This window comes from Corvus moneduloides, chromosome 3 (assembly GCF_009650955.1).
Source record: "Corvus moneduloides isolate bCorMon1 chromosome 3, bCorMon1.pri, whole genome shotgun sequence".
NCBI classification, from domain to species: Eukaryota; Metazoa; Chordata; class Aves; order Passeriformes; family Corvidae; genus Corvus; species Corvus moneduloides.
This window is the reverse complement of record NC_045478.1, coordinates 20,083,392-20,100,403: the sequence shown is the minus strand read 5'-3', so window position 1 is coordinate 20,100,403 and position 17,012 is coordinate 20,083,392. Positions and strand designations below refer to the sequence as shown.

The window sequence follows — 17,012 nt, the reverse complement described above, 5'->3', positions numbered from 1 at the left end:
ACAATGTACAAATAGCTTCAATAAAGTAAGCAAAGGAATTAATTCTGGGAGAAGGGATCTACTCTGAGTTACTGAGAAGTTGCTCTCTCCTCGTATCACTGTTTGTTGAGCTTTTGATGGGATACCATTCCTTCTTGGGCCAGGGTAGAAGAGCAGAGGAGGCTGCTGTTCTGCTAAGTTCTTTACTTCATAGTCTCATAGCTTTCTTGAAGGCAGAGTTCAAGGGGGTTACATGATAAAGCCAAGCAGCAACAGCAAACAGCAGGCAAAAACCAGCTTCTTCTTCTAATTATAGTTTCCGCGATATATTTATTTTCTTACAGAAGTGTGGATTATATTTGTTAATTGACCAATAAGATTAACACGTGATTCTAGTTTTCCTTTTCTTAACCTATCTTGGTCTAATTCTAACAGTTGTAAGTCTGACACAAGTGCTACATAGGTATTACACAGATTTGCAAATACAGTTTCTATCAGCTCTTATTGTTCATGTGAACACTCTATCTAAAAAATGTGAACAGTACAGTTCTATCTATATTTTGTCTAAAGTAAAGAATTCTGTGAAAAGGTAACACTGCTGCAGTAAGAACTGTGTTTAAGGTCTCTGCTGCAGCTTTTTAATGTTTAAGGCACTTAGCATATATTTCTACTAAAAGTTAAAAATCCATTATTTCTATTTCACTTTGGTGTGACTTCATGTATCTCAGCTTATCCAAAGGTTTTAATTCAACCCCTGTGCTTTGGCTTTCCTCTGGGCCTGAGTCCAGAGAAGCTTTCACTCCAACAACTGTTAATTTAAGTCAATGGGTACTACAGCTCAAAACACCAGAGAAAAGTAAAACCTGGGACTGGTAACTTATTACCCCTGACATAGACCTTGGGCTGCCAGGAATATCCTCTGCCCCTTTTTGGCTCAGTACAGGACACTGTTCAACCCATCTCTCTATCTCACTACCTTCTTACCCCTTTGCACACACTGAGGAAAATGTAGGTGCAGTGTGGAGGCCGGTGGGCCTGTGGTACAAGGGACAGGGAGAGTCCACTGGTGGGACGGTCCCAAAAATTCCTAGTCTAGTACCAAAGATTCCTCCCCAAGTTAGGGTGACAAAAGAGGCTTTCCCCCGGAAGCTCTGCTTTGCTATGTTAATGCACCCCAGTTCTGCTTCCCCGGTTGGCCTGTTGTCCTCCCTGCCCTTTGTTACCTTATATGTCCCATGCCCTAGAAGGTTCTTCACTCCAAGTTCCCCCCATTGGCCCTTGCCCCATCACCACTCCCCCAGAGTGTCCCCATTGGCTCTCATTCCCTAGTCCCGCCTTTGTACCGCCCCTGTGCCCTCAGATCATTGGTCTCTGAGGCTTGATCCGCTCCCATATTTAAACCTGGACCCTCCAATGTTCTTTGTCTTCATCCCTCAAAGCGTTCACACATGTGGCTGCAATAAACTGCTCCTGTGGAACCCCATATGAAGACCCTTCCTGCCTCTTTGTCATCGACCCAGTTTAAGGAGCTATCTGTGTGTGTGTGCGTGTACGCGTGTGTGTGTATGGTGGTCTTGCCGAGCGTCTTCGCCTTGGAGACATTTTCGGAAGGTCACGGCTCCTCACCATCCAGCACCTCAAACCCGGAGCACGACAGTGCAGCTAGCTGGTTTAGAAAGAAAATTTCTTCCAAGTTGTTATGTTTCTCAAGTGAGTGTCATATGAATCCATAATTGTGGAACCTCTTGAAACATTTCCAGCCTTACACAACATGTTTGTTTTAGGGCTCCGGTAACATCTGTAATGTGTGGGTCTGCTGAGATTTGGAACAGATGCATTATTTTCCTCAGCCACCTGGAAGAAAGTAAAATATTGAAAAAAGCTGGTTTACAAGGACTCCCTGGTGTCCACAAACTGGTCTGGTTAATAAAAGGGAAAATATTTCTGATTTTTTTCAGCTGCAAAACAAATAGTAAACATATAATTGCTGCTTTCTGTCAAGGACATAAAAATGTCAGGACGCTTGCAAGGCTTAAAATCAACACAGAGTAGCTTGCCTAGTGTTCTGGTTTGGGGCTGCATTAAGGATTTATGAATGTACTTTTCAGACCTGTCCTCTAAACCTGAAAACTAAGAGAGAAGACCTCAAACCTGTATGCAATTCAGTGTAAACTAGGGCAGTTTTAGCAGGAGTTAGAAAAAATTAATAAGGTTTGGTTTAAGTTCTTAAATTCTTTTACTGGGGAAAATACACACTTGAAGTTTACACTTTTGAGAGCAAAAGATCTTTAAAAAAAGAAAAAGTGGCCAAGGTCAAATGGCAGCCCAAAGAATGGACTTTTCTCCAGACTGAGGAATGTTCAGCTTGTTGCAAATGCCCTTGAAATTAACTGGCAAACTATTTCCTATATACAAATACCACCAGCCATAACATTTGCTGAAATCCTCTTTTGCTTCACCTCAATATAATGAAATGTGGCAAAATCCTTTGTAATCCCCTTTCACCTCTTTGAGAGATAGGCTTCTGCCTGTCTTTAGGCTGAAAAGAGGAACTTTGTGTGCACAGCCCTGGGTTTTGGAGCAGACTGAATGGATGGACGTCATCTACCAACAGTGACTTTGTAGCTGGAGCAAAGCCTCAGGCAGGGATCAGGAACATCCGAGGAGACCCTGCTAAGCTGCAAGGCTCCGTCTGCTCCTCTGCTCATGTATGATCTCATGGCCTCAGAGGTGGTAGCATCCATAACAAGAAATTCCCAAGTTGGCTCAAGATGGAGCTTCTATTATGTAGCCACTGGTTCTTAAAGGCAGTGCATCAAGAATCTTCCTGTATGCAGAGGCCATGGGCTGTTACAGACCAGTCTACAGAACCCAGATATTGACAGGAGAGATAAGCCTTTAATGCAACTTTATAAGCTTTATTATCCAGGATTTCTCAGGTGGTCAAGGAGAAACTTTTTACTTTAAAAAAAGCGTTTTAAAACGTCCTCACAGGCTGACCAGAGTTTTCCCACATTCAGATATACAAGGTTTTGCCTGAATTATTTTCACACATTATCCTGAAAAGTCATCAGTGTTAGGTAAATGAAGTAAGGTGTTTCTTAACTACTGCTGGGAATAGGGAGGACATAGCATATACAGCAAAAAACACTTGTCGGAGACAAGAGGTTTTGTCTAAGATAAACACATTTCAGCAGCACATGCAAAGACCAGTTGTCTCACCAGACATCCTAAACTGCTGGCCTAAAAGTAATGTTTGGGTAGATAGTATCCTAAAAGAGAGAACTCTCTGGCCAGCTGTGTTTGCGGGCTTTACAATCCTGATTATACTTCTCCTTTACATTCTACAGCTCAGCTGCAAAACATACACACTGGAATTTCCAAACTAGGTTTCAGATCTATATATTTCATTGAAATTATTTCTTCCACTTTGTTGGAACTCTAAAATTTCGAAGAAAACAATCTGCATCTATTGCCAAGAGAATACCAAGTATAACTGGTTATCTTTTGTCTCCGCATTTCAGAGATTGAATGGCAATGATTAAAATATGATTTTGTAACAAATATTTATGCATCACTAACAAAATTCCTGCATTGTTCTTATGTGCTGGCCATTGCGTAAGACCAACTCTTTACCACAGTAAGTTCATCTCATCTTTGAAATATAAATTATGACATTTATATGGCAAAGTGCTGTGTAAAGAGAGAAGTTGGCACTTCTTGAAAAAAAATAAACCAAATAAAATGTTTCTTTTCCAAGCTTCTCCTCTGCTAAGTGAGCTAGAATATAAGGACATTTAGTTATAATACTAAGAAAATGAAATATGGAATACATTCTTCTCCCTTCACCACCCCCAAAATCTAAATCTTCATTATCTAACAATTTACAATGAGCTACATCTGCAGAACTGCATAGCTGCATTTGAAAATCCCAAAGGCCTAGTGCAATTCCTAACAGATGTATCACTGCTTTCACACAAAGGGGAATACTGTGGCCCTCTAACCACAAGAAATACATCAAGTTATATCTCTGGTGATGGCTATAGCGTCTGGTGATGATATCATGCGCCAACTAGTTTTTTCAGCATCTTACATGGACCTAGAATTAGGCCTGTCTGTGAAGCTCGGCAGAGAATTGCACTACAGTTCACTTTTTACTGACTTTTCAGAAATGTTTTGGAACATTTCATTGAAATGATAATGCATTTATAGAGTTTATTATTTAATAAGCCATTTGTCATCCTTACATCATGGATATAATCCAGACATTAGGTTTACAGGCAATGTCTACCTATGTTAGACTCAAAATTGCTCTGCTGGTGCAGACATGCTTGATTTTTCCAGCTAAGCCCAATGTGGATACAAAGTGGGAGTGAGACGAGCAAACTTGGATGAAAATCTAATGGGAGTAGAAGGATTAAGATGAGCAGTTAAGGATACAAGGAGGGGGTGAAGAGCAAGCAACCAAGGTGGCAATGCAGTAGAGAAGGCAAACTGAAGGGTGCATCAGAGAAGTGACAGCAGGGCTAGATCCAAACAGGGATTGTCAGCTAATGTAGAAATTACATAGAGCTGTAGTCTTCAAGCAGCTCATGTAATTGCCAGTTATCCCAGGCATTATCTAGTCCATTGGTTTTTAGATATCTAAAAATTGCCACTCTTTAAAACTGATTGGCCTGTTTGTGCTAACTTTTTGGAAAGTGCTAGCTAGAAAGTGAGATGGGAATGTGCCGGTTCTTTCTAACAAAAACTCCCGTTTGCAGGTATGAAGCCTGGCATTGTTTCATTTACTGTCATACAGAGCTTCATCAGTCTGATCCCTTGGAGTCAGCTGCATGTCTGCATCACTGCCCTGGCCTACAATCAAGTGTTCTTGCATGCAGAAGAGCCTAGCCTGTGGATAAATTTGTTCTCAAGTCCGTGAATTTTCTCTGTCTTCCTTCCATGAACATTTAATATTAGACACCGCCTAGTTCTCAGCCTCTCAAGCATAATGAGCTACATATGCAAAACTGCGTTGCTGCATCACTCCTCTGCCACTTTAGAAGCCATCAAATTATTGTCAAAGCACTAAAAAAATTAAAAGTCTCAGTAGATTTTTAAATTAAGTATTATCAAGTAGCTGAGAATTAGCACTAGCATGCCTTTTCCCACTTACATAAAAGAAAATGTCCCTTTGGGTTTGTGTGAGTTGTTCACAGTTAAGCATATTCTTTTATCATATAGCCCATTTTTAGTTTCTTAACTGTCATGGTGCATTATATTAATATCCAATATCATGTCTTCCTCTGACCATAATTTTAGTGGTAATTCTCAAAAAGTAGCTATCTTCAGACAGATTTCTACTCACTGGAAAAATACTATGTTGATTGTGTGTCTACCATTGTAGACAGTAAATTCTGTCAACAGCATCTAGATAACTACAAATGGTTGTTCTTCCTACTGGGAGTATATATAAATACAAATTTACTTTTTATGTTAGGAAATCAAGCAGTTAATGGTCACTCAGAAAATTTGCCACAGGGTAACAAGATCACTGGTGATTATCATATAAATCTTTTACTAAAAACATCCATGCAAACTAGATAAGGAATTCGAAGACAGAGAGTAATGGTATATCTAAGAAATACTTTGCTTGATTCTACCTATGCACAACTTTTTACAGGGAAATCTCTAGTTGAAATTCTTAAATGGAATTAAAGCTTCCTTCTTTTGGAGGAAGGGAATGAAAATATAATTCATGCTAAAAAGATATACCTATCTTCAGTCAGAAGAATTTGAATTCAGCTGTGAAATTAGCCCACCTCTCATCCTTCATTAGATACCTTTATGAAAGGGGCATCTCTACAACTTTATCGAGAAGTCTTGACGAAGAACTTGGAAGAAACAAACTTGTTGTTGAGGACGATTGAACACTGCATGGCTGCAGAAGCTGTAGTGTTTTGAGAAAGTAGAAGCACATCTTGTCTGATTCCATGTTTGCCTGGGAAAATTTAAGGAAAGGAAAGATGCCAACAGGATGTGAAGACAACATTTTCAGATGAATTTAGGATGAAGATTGTCTGAGAAGATCAGAAATTCTAATGGAAGGTGGAATTTAAGACTCATCCAACATCTCAGAAAATTAAACTGATGAAAACTTATTTCTATCTGCTAGCAGAGACAATATGCTTGTCTGTGCCTTGTCTGATGATGATTTCTAGTTCCCTGGGGTTCAGTGAAATTCTGGGATGTTCTATAATTGCTTTCAAACTATATTAACTGGCATTTTTCCTTCCGTTTAGTTTCAGATGGGTAATCTGATGTTCAAGTGATTTGAGGATTTATTTTTAAGGGCCTAGGCTGACAGGAATTAAATATGCACAAGTATGATCTCACTAATTCTTCACATGCCTAACTCCATCTACATGAGAGGAAGGAAGAAAGGACAGGGAACTCTAAATCTCCACTACAGAGCAGCTGGTAGGAAATGACAGGCCCTGCAAGGCCATTATCAGCCACTCCCAGCCCTGGAAAACTTCTGTCATAATCAGATCATCTAAGAGTCAGCTTCCACTTCTGGTTAAAAGTTCATGGAGGTGCTGTATGTGGTAGATTTGTCTTCCTTTGATCAACCAAACTCTTACTCAAAATAAAGGCAAAGATCACCAAAATGAAAAACAAAGAGGGAAAGGAAATAACACATAAGAAGGAACAACAGTAAGCTTTCTATGAGACACAACAGGCCACCAGTGAGCTTTGGAGATTTTCAAAGTCTTTAAGAGGCCTCCATTATTATGTCTTTCTCACAGATGGGGGACTTAAATATTGAGAGCATAATTAATGCCTGAGCATGCCAAAAGCTAACTCAAGAACAAAACCAACCTGTTTCTTATCTTCGAGACCATCCTGCCTTCAATCAATTGTTCCAAATCTAGCCACACAATAGTTAAATGTTTTTCCCTCTGTCTACCTTGATCCAGAATATTTTTTATGATCAAGATGTCAAATAGTATCAATGTAGAATCCAACAACTCTGGAGACAGGAGGGTGAGCATCTCCATTAGCCAAGTCTCCTCTCCAATGTGTTTAAGAGGAAAACCTCCTCCTAAATTCCATTTAACTGATTAGGCTAACTCACAGCTTGACTGGTAGAGCTGAAAACCATTTTCTTCCTTTCTTATTCTAGTTTGGGCAACTAATTCTACCTCTGACATTTACTTTTTAAGAAACATTTTATTTTAATTCAATCATGTATATAAAACACATTTTTAAAAAAAAGGATATATTGTGCAGACTGTAGAGTACTCCCAAACAGTTCATTTCCACTTCTCAGTACACAGGTCTCTGTTGCCTTCAGGTCAGAGAAACAGAATGGTAATAGAAAATAGAAACTCCAGTTAATGAAAAGCAATGAATATATGGATAAATACGTAAAAAATAACTATTAATATCAGATACTAGGAACAAGACTCCTAATTAGGATAATACTATGTGCTGGTTTTGGCTGAAGTAGAGTTAATTTTCTTCCCGGTGGGTGGTATGGGGCTGTGTTCTGGATCTGTGCTGAACACAGGGTTGATAATATAGAGATGTTTTTGTTATTGCTAAGCAGGGCTTACACAGAGCCAGAGCCTTTTCTGCTTTCCATGCTGCCACACTGGTGAGGAGGCTGGGGCTGAACAGGAGGTTGGGAGGAGACACAGCCAGGACAGGTGATCCAGACTGACCAGAGGGATATTCCAAACCATACAACATCATGCTCAGTATATCGAGTGGGGGGAGGAAGGAAGAAGAGGGAACGTTTGTCTTCTCAAGTCATCGTTGTGTGCGATGGGGCCCTGCCCTCCTGGAGATGGCAGAACACCTGCCTGACGTTGGGAACCAGTGAATTCATTCTTTGTTTTGCTTTGCTTTCCCTATTAAACTGTCTTTATCTCAACACATAAGTTTTCTAGCTTTTTTTGTAGCTTTTACGCTTCTGACCCTCTCCCTGAACCCCCTGGAGGGGGAGTGAGTAAGAGGCTGAGTGGGGCTTGGTTGCTGGATGGGGCGAAACCATGACATCCTGTCATGATAAAATCATTAGCAAAGGAGTATACAATTTATACACAGTAATTGCAACTTATTACCTAAACGCACCTGCTTTAAATACTGCGGGTAGTTCTTACATGGTGGTATTCTTTTCACACAGAACAGGACTTTCTAGATGATGAGGAGTGAATCAGCATTTACATAAAGCAGGTATGATGCACTTAGATACGCTGCAACTCTTGAAAATGAACGATTTAATATATATTTATTTTTGTGCATCCTGAACTCACTTTTGGGTAAATTTTACCATGGACTGGACAAATTAATATCTTCAGGTTGCTTCAGGGATTATTCCACACTCTGAGGAATTGAATAGGGTAGCTCAATGTTCAATGGCCATTTTTCTCCTCCCAAAATTGCATTCTATTTAAACCACCTCAAAAAATCCCTTCCTTCCATTTTTCCAAACATTTCTTTCAAAATAATTGTGAATTGTTGCCATGTTTGGACACTTCACGATGGTTGTTTGGCAAAAGGTCTGTCAACTCCCTTAGGAAACCAGTCCCCAAGGGATCATAAATGCTGGTTTTCTCTGACATCCATCCCCTTTGACAGAACACTTTAGCGAGGATTTTGGATCACTTGCTTAGGTACAGGGTCACCAGTGTCATGCAATAGAGAGTCATGTGGACTATAGAGGTCACTAGATAGGCATAAGAAATTATATGCAATATATTAGAAATAAATACACATAGAAATAAATACACATACACATACTTAGAAATAAATACACATAATCACTACAGTCACAGAAGATTTTAACTCATATTAATATATTTCATAATTAAAAGAAAATACATGTAATAAAGGAATACCATTTTCAGTGGACATTTCCTTCCTGCCTACAGCTGGAAATTCATGTATTCTGTATAGATATTTTAACTAATTGGCTCTCAAGTTTACAAGACAAAATGGGAGGCAATCTCTTGATTGCCAGAGGTTTTATTCAGGGCCCAAGAGAGAAAAGTATTCATGTAAGTCATGGTCCTGTGCATGCTTCCTTGGTGTGCTGTGCCAAGACTGATGTAACAAGCTTTGGGAATCTTCACTGAAGACCCGAATGTGCTGAGATCCGAGATAGCAGCCATCATCCTGACAGTCTGGCAAGCTGTCTAGAAGAATTCTCTGAATCTGCTGGGAGAGTTAAAGTATCCTCTGAAGAGTGAAGGATTTCCTGATATCTGGCCTAAATCACAAAAGTTAGTTTTTACATGGATTCCAATTTCCTTTGTAGCTAGCACTCACAAGGATGGACCTTGTGTAATAAAAACTACCTAGAAAACAAAATTTAAAAATATTTTCTAGGATAATATCACCAAGCTTTTTATTGGTGTCCTGTAAAAGGAATTCATTTAGTGAAATCTTGTCTTTAAATTGTAGTCATGTATTATCCCTGGCAATCTTATTAGGGAAGATTTCTAGAAACTGCTTCCCTAAGACCATACCTTATTAAGAACTTAAATTGTAAGTACTTAAATATTTTTCTATAATCCCATAGGAAAATTAAGGTGATGATTTTAAAACAGCTGAAATGAGCTGGCACAGTCACTGGCATCAGCTTTCTTCAGACCAGACTTAGTACTAGAATCTTGTTTACTTTGCAAGCACCTGTGAAAGTAATACTGTAACATTTTCCATGAAAGTCTGGGATTAACAGTCTAGTTTGTATTTAGTAATAAGCAGTCAACTAGTCAAGATTTGGTTTACAAAATAACTGTGTCATTGTTGTGGCGTTTCCATTTTCTTCGGTTCTGTCCCTTTTATATTTACTATTTAAAGTAGTAATTAATTTTAAAAATACCATTTAAGCAACTTTTCTATGCATAAATATTCTAATAGTCAAAATAATAAATATTATGGATTTTAAGATGGCCATAGTTAAATACTGCTAATGTGAATGCTTCTATAAGACAGGTGAGATGGTTTGCAGTGTTTCTAGTGGAGAAGAAAAATCATAACCAGTAATTCAGCACAGAACAGAGACATACTCCTTTCTAATAGCTTGTAAACAAGTGATGCCACAAAACCCACCAAGACTGGTACTTACTTGCAGTGTTAGTCTCAACAGAGACACCGAGGCTTGAATGAACTCAGGTCTTCATCTGTGTCTGAGTAATTTTCCAGAGCTGTGGTGGAGTTCAGAGGCGCTGGGAAGTTCTCACATCTGCCAACCATGGCTGTTCTGCAGGCCAAGGCATTTTATTTTCCAGTGGTGCAAATCCAGCACTAAAATATGCAAAATTCCTGACCACAGCTATAGCTTCATGTAGCCCAAACTCTTTAAACTTCTAATATAAACAGTTTCCCCAGCCATATTTTTCTGCTCTTTCATAAGTGTGGGCTATTCTTGTTTTAATCTAATTTAAATTGGAGACAGAACTAAGGTCTGCAATACAGGGAAGCTGAAAGGGAAAGGAGAGACAAGATTATCACTAGGAACACACAACCTGCACTATGTGTTACTACAATGTCAATCCTAACTTTCTATCAAAGCCTCTGTCTTGTACCTTTAAATAGTGCATCAAGAGTGAAGCAAACAGCAGCAGATACGGGGAATAAAAAAGCCAGAGACCATCACCAGCTTTTTTTTGTTTGTGAACATCTTCTCACCACAGAAGGGAAGCAGCAGCTCAGCCTTCATTTGTTTTTCCTTAGTTTCTTATTCTCTCAAGTGTGGTCAGTCATACTTGGCTAATTATTGCTATAAAGAATCTACAAGATGGATTCACCTGTAGCTGCATCAGGACATCTATACCAGATTAAATAACTTGAAAGCTTAACTAAATTACTTCCTATAAAGAAAATTAAAACAATTACTGATAAATCTGGCTTACTTTCTAGACTATTTATCTGCTTAGAGTAACATAATTAAATGCAAAATCATTCATGGAGGAATAAAGAATGTGACTCCTGCTAAAAAAATTCAGGCCTATAAAATAGCTAAAAGCGTCTCTAAGATCTGGCTGAACATGAATACTTGGTGTCTTTTAGTTAATCTTAAACTGCAAATGGCACCCATCTAAACCTTGTAGTTTTCAAATTAAAAAAAAGAAGGCTGAGCTATTTTAAAAGTGAAACTATGGGTTGGGATGAGCAGTTCAGTAGCAGAATACAAAACTATTGCAGGCTGAATTTTTTTTGTGAGAGTAAGTAACCTCCTATTACACTTTAAATTATGGTGGTGCAAAACATTTTAAAAATTTTCATCAAGACAGGAAGTCTTTTTAAGTCACTATTCAAACACAAGATAGTGTTTTCATGTAAGAAACTCTGGACGAATTGAGTTTTTTAGACAAGGCAACAGTGGCTTCTTGGTGCTTTAAAAGTCTGTTAATCTAAAGCAATAGGTAGGAGCTATGCCCCTTTTTACCACCTCCAATGTGCAAAATCCTTGAACTCAAAAATGTAAGGTGATGTTTTCTGATATATGTCTGCAGATCAAATAAAAAATACTAGCTGCTTGTGAGGTAGGATTTGGGGTAACAATAGCATTCCACCACAGAAAAAAAAAAAAAGAACATAAGATGAAGGTTTTAAAATCTCCATTAACATTTGCCTGTAGCAGAAACAAGCTGTCCTTTTCTGACTGCAAGGCACCTATTGTTTGTTATTGCCTGAACTGATTGTTGATATGAAAGAAAACCAAAGTAATCTCACAGCAAAATTATATACTCTCAATATAAGAGAATAGCTTGGCAACATGTAAGTCTGTATGCATTCATGCCAAGACATTTCAGATTGAAGGAAACATTTATTACACTTCTACAATGTCTCCAGTCTGCTGCAATACCTTCAAGAGAGCTATTTCCACAAAGCCTAATTTAAAAAAAAAACCTTTTCCATGACAGCATTTGAGCTTTTAAATAAAAATGTAGATTGCTAAACAACTGATTTTCATCCAGAGGTAGAGAAAATCATTGATTAAAACAGCTTGAGTATTCCGTCAGCAGCTGGAATTGCTCTCTATACATGAAAGTTGTCACACTTACCTCTCAGGTGTAGCAAGAAGATGGCTTTCTACAAAAAGGGTGACCTAGGAAAGAGCAAGCTCTTAGTTTGGTGTCTCCCAGCAGAGTTCCATGGAAGTGTGAAAACTGTGTTACTGAAATCCATAACTAACAGTGCCAAATCTGTCACCCAAGCCCAGGAACCCCAGTATTTCCCCAGTACCCCTTTGGGCAATGTTTTTAACTGGCTGACTCTGAGTCCTCCTCTGAAGCATTTCATTCAGGCCTCTCTTGTCCTTGTTCACCAGACAGGACCTGCCATTCTGGGTCAGGCTGATGATTTGCTCCAATAACCTTCAGTCCTGGGTTAATATTTAAGTCCCTTAGCTGTGAAAGCAGGCAGGACAGGAGAAAAAAAAAATTTAAAACAAAGATCTTCATTGCAAGAGAGGCAATTCCTCGGAGTGGAGGTAGGGGACTAAAAGCATGCCTTACTATCACTAGTAGCTAGCTCAATAAATGGTGAAATTGCTTCCCAGTGCCTCAGGACTCTCTATTGCAGTCTAGTATATGTGTTGCTTTGGTATAATTAATCTGTTCATATATTCCTAGTGAATTTTTCCATCTGCCTGAAAAAATTCAGAGGCCTTGGCAAAATCTTTCCTTTTTTCTACCTGCCAAAACAAAGCAACAGTTTATTTCCTTTTCTCTGTACAATTCCTAATTACTTTATTTTCCCCCTCTGCACACCTTTTTCATGCTTATCTCTACGAAAAGAGACATGAAGCACTTTGCCATTTCAATTCTTGGAATGGCTGCACATCAGATTAACCACTTACAGCATCTCATAAAGATATAAGTAGATAAAGAGATTTGTTTTGGCAACTCAGCACGACTTGTGAGAATGTAAAATTGTATCACTGAGGGAGGCATCAGAAAGACACAAACGTCTTTACCGAATGCAACAATTAACTTTATTCCTTTCTTGCAGGAATTGCTGTTCTATTTCTGAATCTAAATAGATACTCAATTCAGAGCTTTTCAGCTAAACACAGCTAGCCAGATCTTCTTGTTACTTAGACATATCTGATCTGTACTGTGCTCCATCTGTTAGCAGGCTGTAATGCTTAAGCCCCATGAATGACCATTCATAACACTGCCAGCTGGATGGCAAATACATCAGGCCCAAAAGAAAAGGAGAAGTATGCTGGAGGTGCAGAGGCTTCCTTGCCATGTCATAGCAGGGTAAGTGGGGAAAAAGAGAAAAGTAAAGGAACTACGTAATGAAAGACAGGACTCGAGGAAATGGCATGAAGCTGAGTCAGGGAGGTTTAGGATGGGTATCAGAAAAAGGTTCTTCACCCAGAGGGTGGCTGGGCACTGGAACAGGCTCCCCAGGGAGCCTGACAGAGTTCAAGAAGTGTTTGGACAATGCCCTTGGGCACATGGTGTGACTCTTGGGAATGCACAGCCAGGAATTAGGCTCAGTGATCCTTGTGGGTGCCTTCTAACTCAGCTGAGTATATGGTTCTATGAACTAAGCAGCCAGGACAATTGCAAAACAACAGTCTGATATTCTTAGTATGTCTGCTTTAAAATATGCTATTAAACAACAATGTTGCCTTTTCATGACTCAGTACAATCTCCTGATTAGGTACATCATAATGCAACAGCTGGTCAGGACAGTATTAGTATCTAGCAATTTATCAAAGCCTATTTTTTGGAACTTCAGCAAATAATCTAAAAAATACACTTACAAGAAGAAATCACTTGAAATTGACTTGGAAATGTGGCCCATTTTATTTTAACTGAAAAGCATTCATTATACAGTGCAAACAGCTCTTTGGTAAATTTACTGGTTAAAATAACAACAACAATGACTTTGTTTTAGGTAACATTAAAAAAAGAAAATAAATATGTACAATTTGCATCATATTACAGCAACATTCTCACAATGGATACTGAGGAAATGGTCATCTAGCCATTGGCCACTGTTTCAGAAATGTTAAAATCAACATTGATTCTAGAGACACTGCAATAAAACTGAACTAGTACAATCCATGACTGATTACATTTTAGACTGTGGATAAAGACCTGGTTTTCCTGATTTATAATCAGATGGATGGTGGAAAATAACTCAATATTACACTTGTTACACTTGTTTAAGCATATCCAGACTCCTAAGCCCATTTTATTTACCATATGAATAAACAGTGAACAACGAAGAAAACCTCCCACTTTACTCTGGAGGCTGGAGAAAAGGAACAATCAGATATAAGGTACTATTTTACAATGTATAAATGGAAACTCTCTTCTCCTATAAGCGGAAATCTTGAGAAAGTTTATTTAAAGCAAAATTGAAAAGGAAGAATGCAAGTAGTAACCAGTTGGATGCATTACTGCCTTATTTAACTGTTTGGACAGTTAAGTTACATTTGGTTTAGCTCTGCAACCCTTCCTCTTTGAGGAATTTCTGCTATAGGTCAATGGGAGTTCCATCTGAGTTGGAATTACAGGACGAGACATGTGGTTTGGACTCTCAACAAAAGTCAACAAAATACCAGAGTATCAAAGAAATACAAGAATGACAATTTTCAGGAACCATATGATACTCAAACATGCTCGCCACACACAATTTCTAGAAGTATTAACAAAGAATATTACATAAAACATTGTATATAAAATCAATTAAAATATTCTCAAAAATATAAATTGCAATTCCATGTGTACCACACACCTTTAACACAGCACTCACATGTACATATTGCTTCCACCATAGCATGAAACAAAGTTTCTGTAGTAAGCTTTAAAGTTACACAAAAGTTTGAATGTGTGTCATGGTAATAGTTTATCAAATTAGAAATTATTAATGTTAGTAGAGAAATTATGTGCCAAAACATGATAGTGGATTTCATATTGCTGTGCTAGGTTAGTTATTAGATAGGTATTTGTTCTACCATGCAATAATTAAGTACTCAGTCTGTTTGCATAATCTGAAATATTTAACATATGAAGATTTAATTTTGTGCAGATTTATTTGATACCCCAATCTCTGTCCCTTGATTTTGAATGCTTAAACTCAGAAGTCAGTGAATTATACAACTAGCTCTGGTTCTAGCTAGTCCTGATTTAGGACTAAAGGACAGAGCAATAACCTCTAGCAAATTAAGTATTCAGGGAAACAATCAATTCTGAATAAACACAAAAAAAAGCTGTAAAATGAGGTATGATAGTTGTCCTTCACTCAATATAATTCCTGGTCAAAAATATGCAGTTTGCATTCTAAAAAGTACATAACTTTGAAATGCTAGTGTAGACATATATTCTATAATGTTCAACATTTAAATGGGAGATGAAGTCCACTGGCAGACCATTTTTAACATGAATGACAAAAATATTGAGGTAAAAATATATATTCATTAGATGAAACTGAAAAAAAAAAATAAAAATCAAATACCTTATCAGAAAAAGTAGTCAATCCACAATTAATCATGCTGCTTGATTTTGATTTTTCTTTTTTTCAACAGTGCCACAATATAATCAGGAACATATGTCTATTGGCGATATGTACAATGAATCAGTAGGAATCTTTGTATACAAAATGGCATGTGACATCTTTTCACATTTTCAAAACAGGGCCATACAATTACAAGAGCTGATCTGAGATCAAGAGAAGCATGCTTTAAAACTGACCTGGATGGTTATGTTACAAAGATTTAAAATAAATGAAACAAACAAACAAAAAAATGTTGTCAAGTAATTACGTATGTTTTGACAAAAAGGATTATGTTAATTTTTAAGATCAAATGCTACTCTGTCATGCATGTTTCCCTAGAATGAGGAACACTGTCAATTACATCTATAATACACATTCAGTTGCTTTTTCTTTCTTCCAATTACAGTTATTTATATTTCCTTACTAATTCTAGCTTTTTTTGCTTTGAAAATTTTGATTTATTTTGCTCCTTGAATTAAGGAAAGGATGTTGAAAGGCGTCAAGTAGCTTTGTTTATTTCCGTGCTGGTTCAGACCCAGCAGTGATAGTGTGATTTAACAGAATTTCCATGCATTGATGTTTGCAGAAACTGGCCTGCTGTGACATTGCTACAGGCACAGTGACCTTGTGTTTTCCTTTTCCTGGCGTTTTACTAAATAACAGCAAAGAGCTAAGTATCAACACAGACTGGTACTAGAAAGGGATGGTAAACTTTTAATGTTGCTAAGTAAAGACAGGAAACAAAGTGTTTATTTCAGAGTAAATCCTAAACCCAGTCATTTTGGGTACCTAAAACTACCTGACAGTGTTCTTTTAAAGTAGCACCAGTTTGAGTTTCTCTAACCTGAGAAGTATAACACACAATTAACTTTGACCTGTTTGCTAATTTCCCTTTCGTTAAGTTTTGCATTGTGATTTACCTTCATGGGCAGAAAATAAAATGATACATTATGTTATACTGTTACAGCACCATTAGAATATTGTAAATCTTGGTTTCTTGCTGTTGTTAGGACTGTAGTTACCTGTTTTTGCCATCAGCAGGCACTGATATGATTTGAGGAGTATGCACCCTAAATTCTTAAAAAGGAGACTTATGGCTTCTTTTTATTAGTATTTTGTTGTAAGCAGACTGGACAGCAATCTCCTTTTCCCTTCACAGGTGCTTCGCAGTCAGCTGGCGGGCATGATTCTACAAAACAGGTAATCTGACCAACCTGTGCCAGGAAAAAAAATAACAGAACAAAAACATACTTAGCTACATATTCCAAACAAGAAATACATTTTTTATGTTATTGCAGAACATATTCTCATTCATTCTCTGTAAGAACCTGACTAATACTGTAACCCCACATAGTTTGTTTCAATATCAACTTACTTTGAGAAGGTTAAGGCACTCTCTGTATTACCACATCTTTTTGATAAAGCAGCACATATGCTTTTGTCTAACATTCAGGTGAGACTGGAGTACCAAGCACTAACATACTCTTTTTACTACCTTTTAAAAATTTTCTCTCTGA

The 17,012-nt window shown here is 37.8% G+C and overlaps 1 protein-coding gene and 1 long non-coding RNA gene across 3 annotated transcripts in view; both read right to left on the bottom strand.

Annotated features, from left to right (window-relative positions):
• Positions 1–3,942: 3,942 nt before the first annotated feature.
• LOC116442117 lies at positions 3,943–12,087 on the bottom strand. Its single transcript, XR_004239407.1, has 3 exons — positions 12,042–12,087; positions 10,100–10,454; positions 3,943–7,312 (listed from the first exon to the last, which is right to left on the bottom strand). It is a non-coding gene; the product is annotated as an uncharacterized LOC116442117 (long non-coding RNA).
• A 1,678-nt stretch (positions 12,088–13,765) lies between these two features.
• Positions 13,766–17,012, bottom strand: part of PXDN (peroxidasin) — an 87,750-nt gene continuing 84,503 nt past the window's right edge. For both annotated transcript variants that reach the window (XM_032104547.1, XM_032104548.1), the window contains one exon: positions 13,766–16,709. In XM_032104547.1, coding sequence (XP_031960438.1) covers positions 16,587–16,709 — 123 coding nt within the window. In that variant the 3' untranslated portion in view covers positions 13,766–16,586. The remainder of the gene's footprint in view (positions 16,710–17,012) is intronic.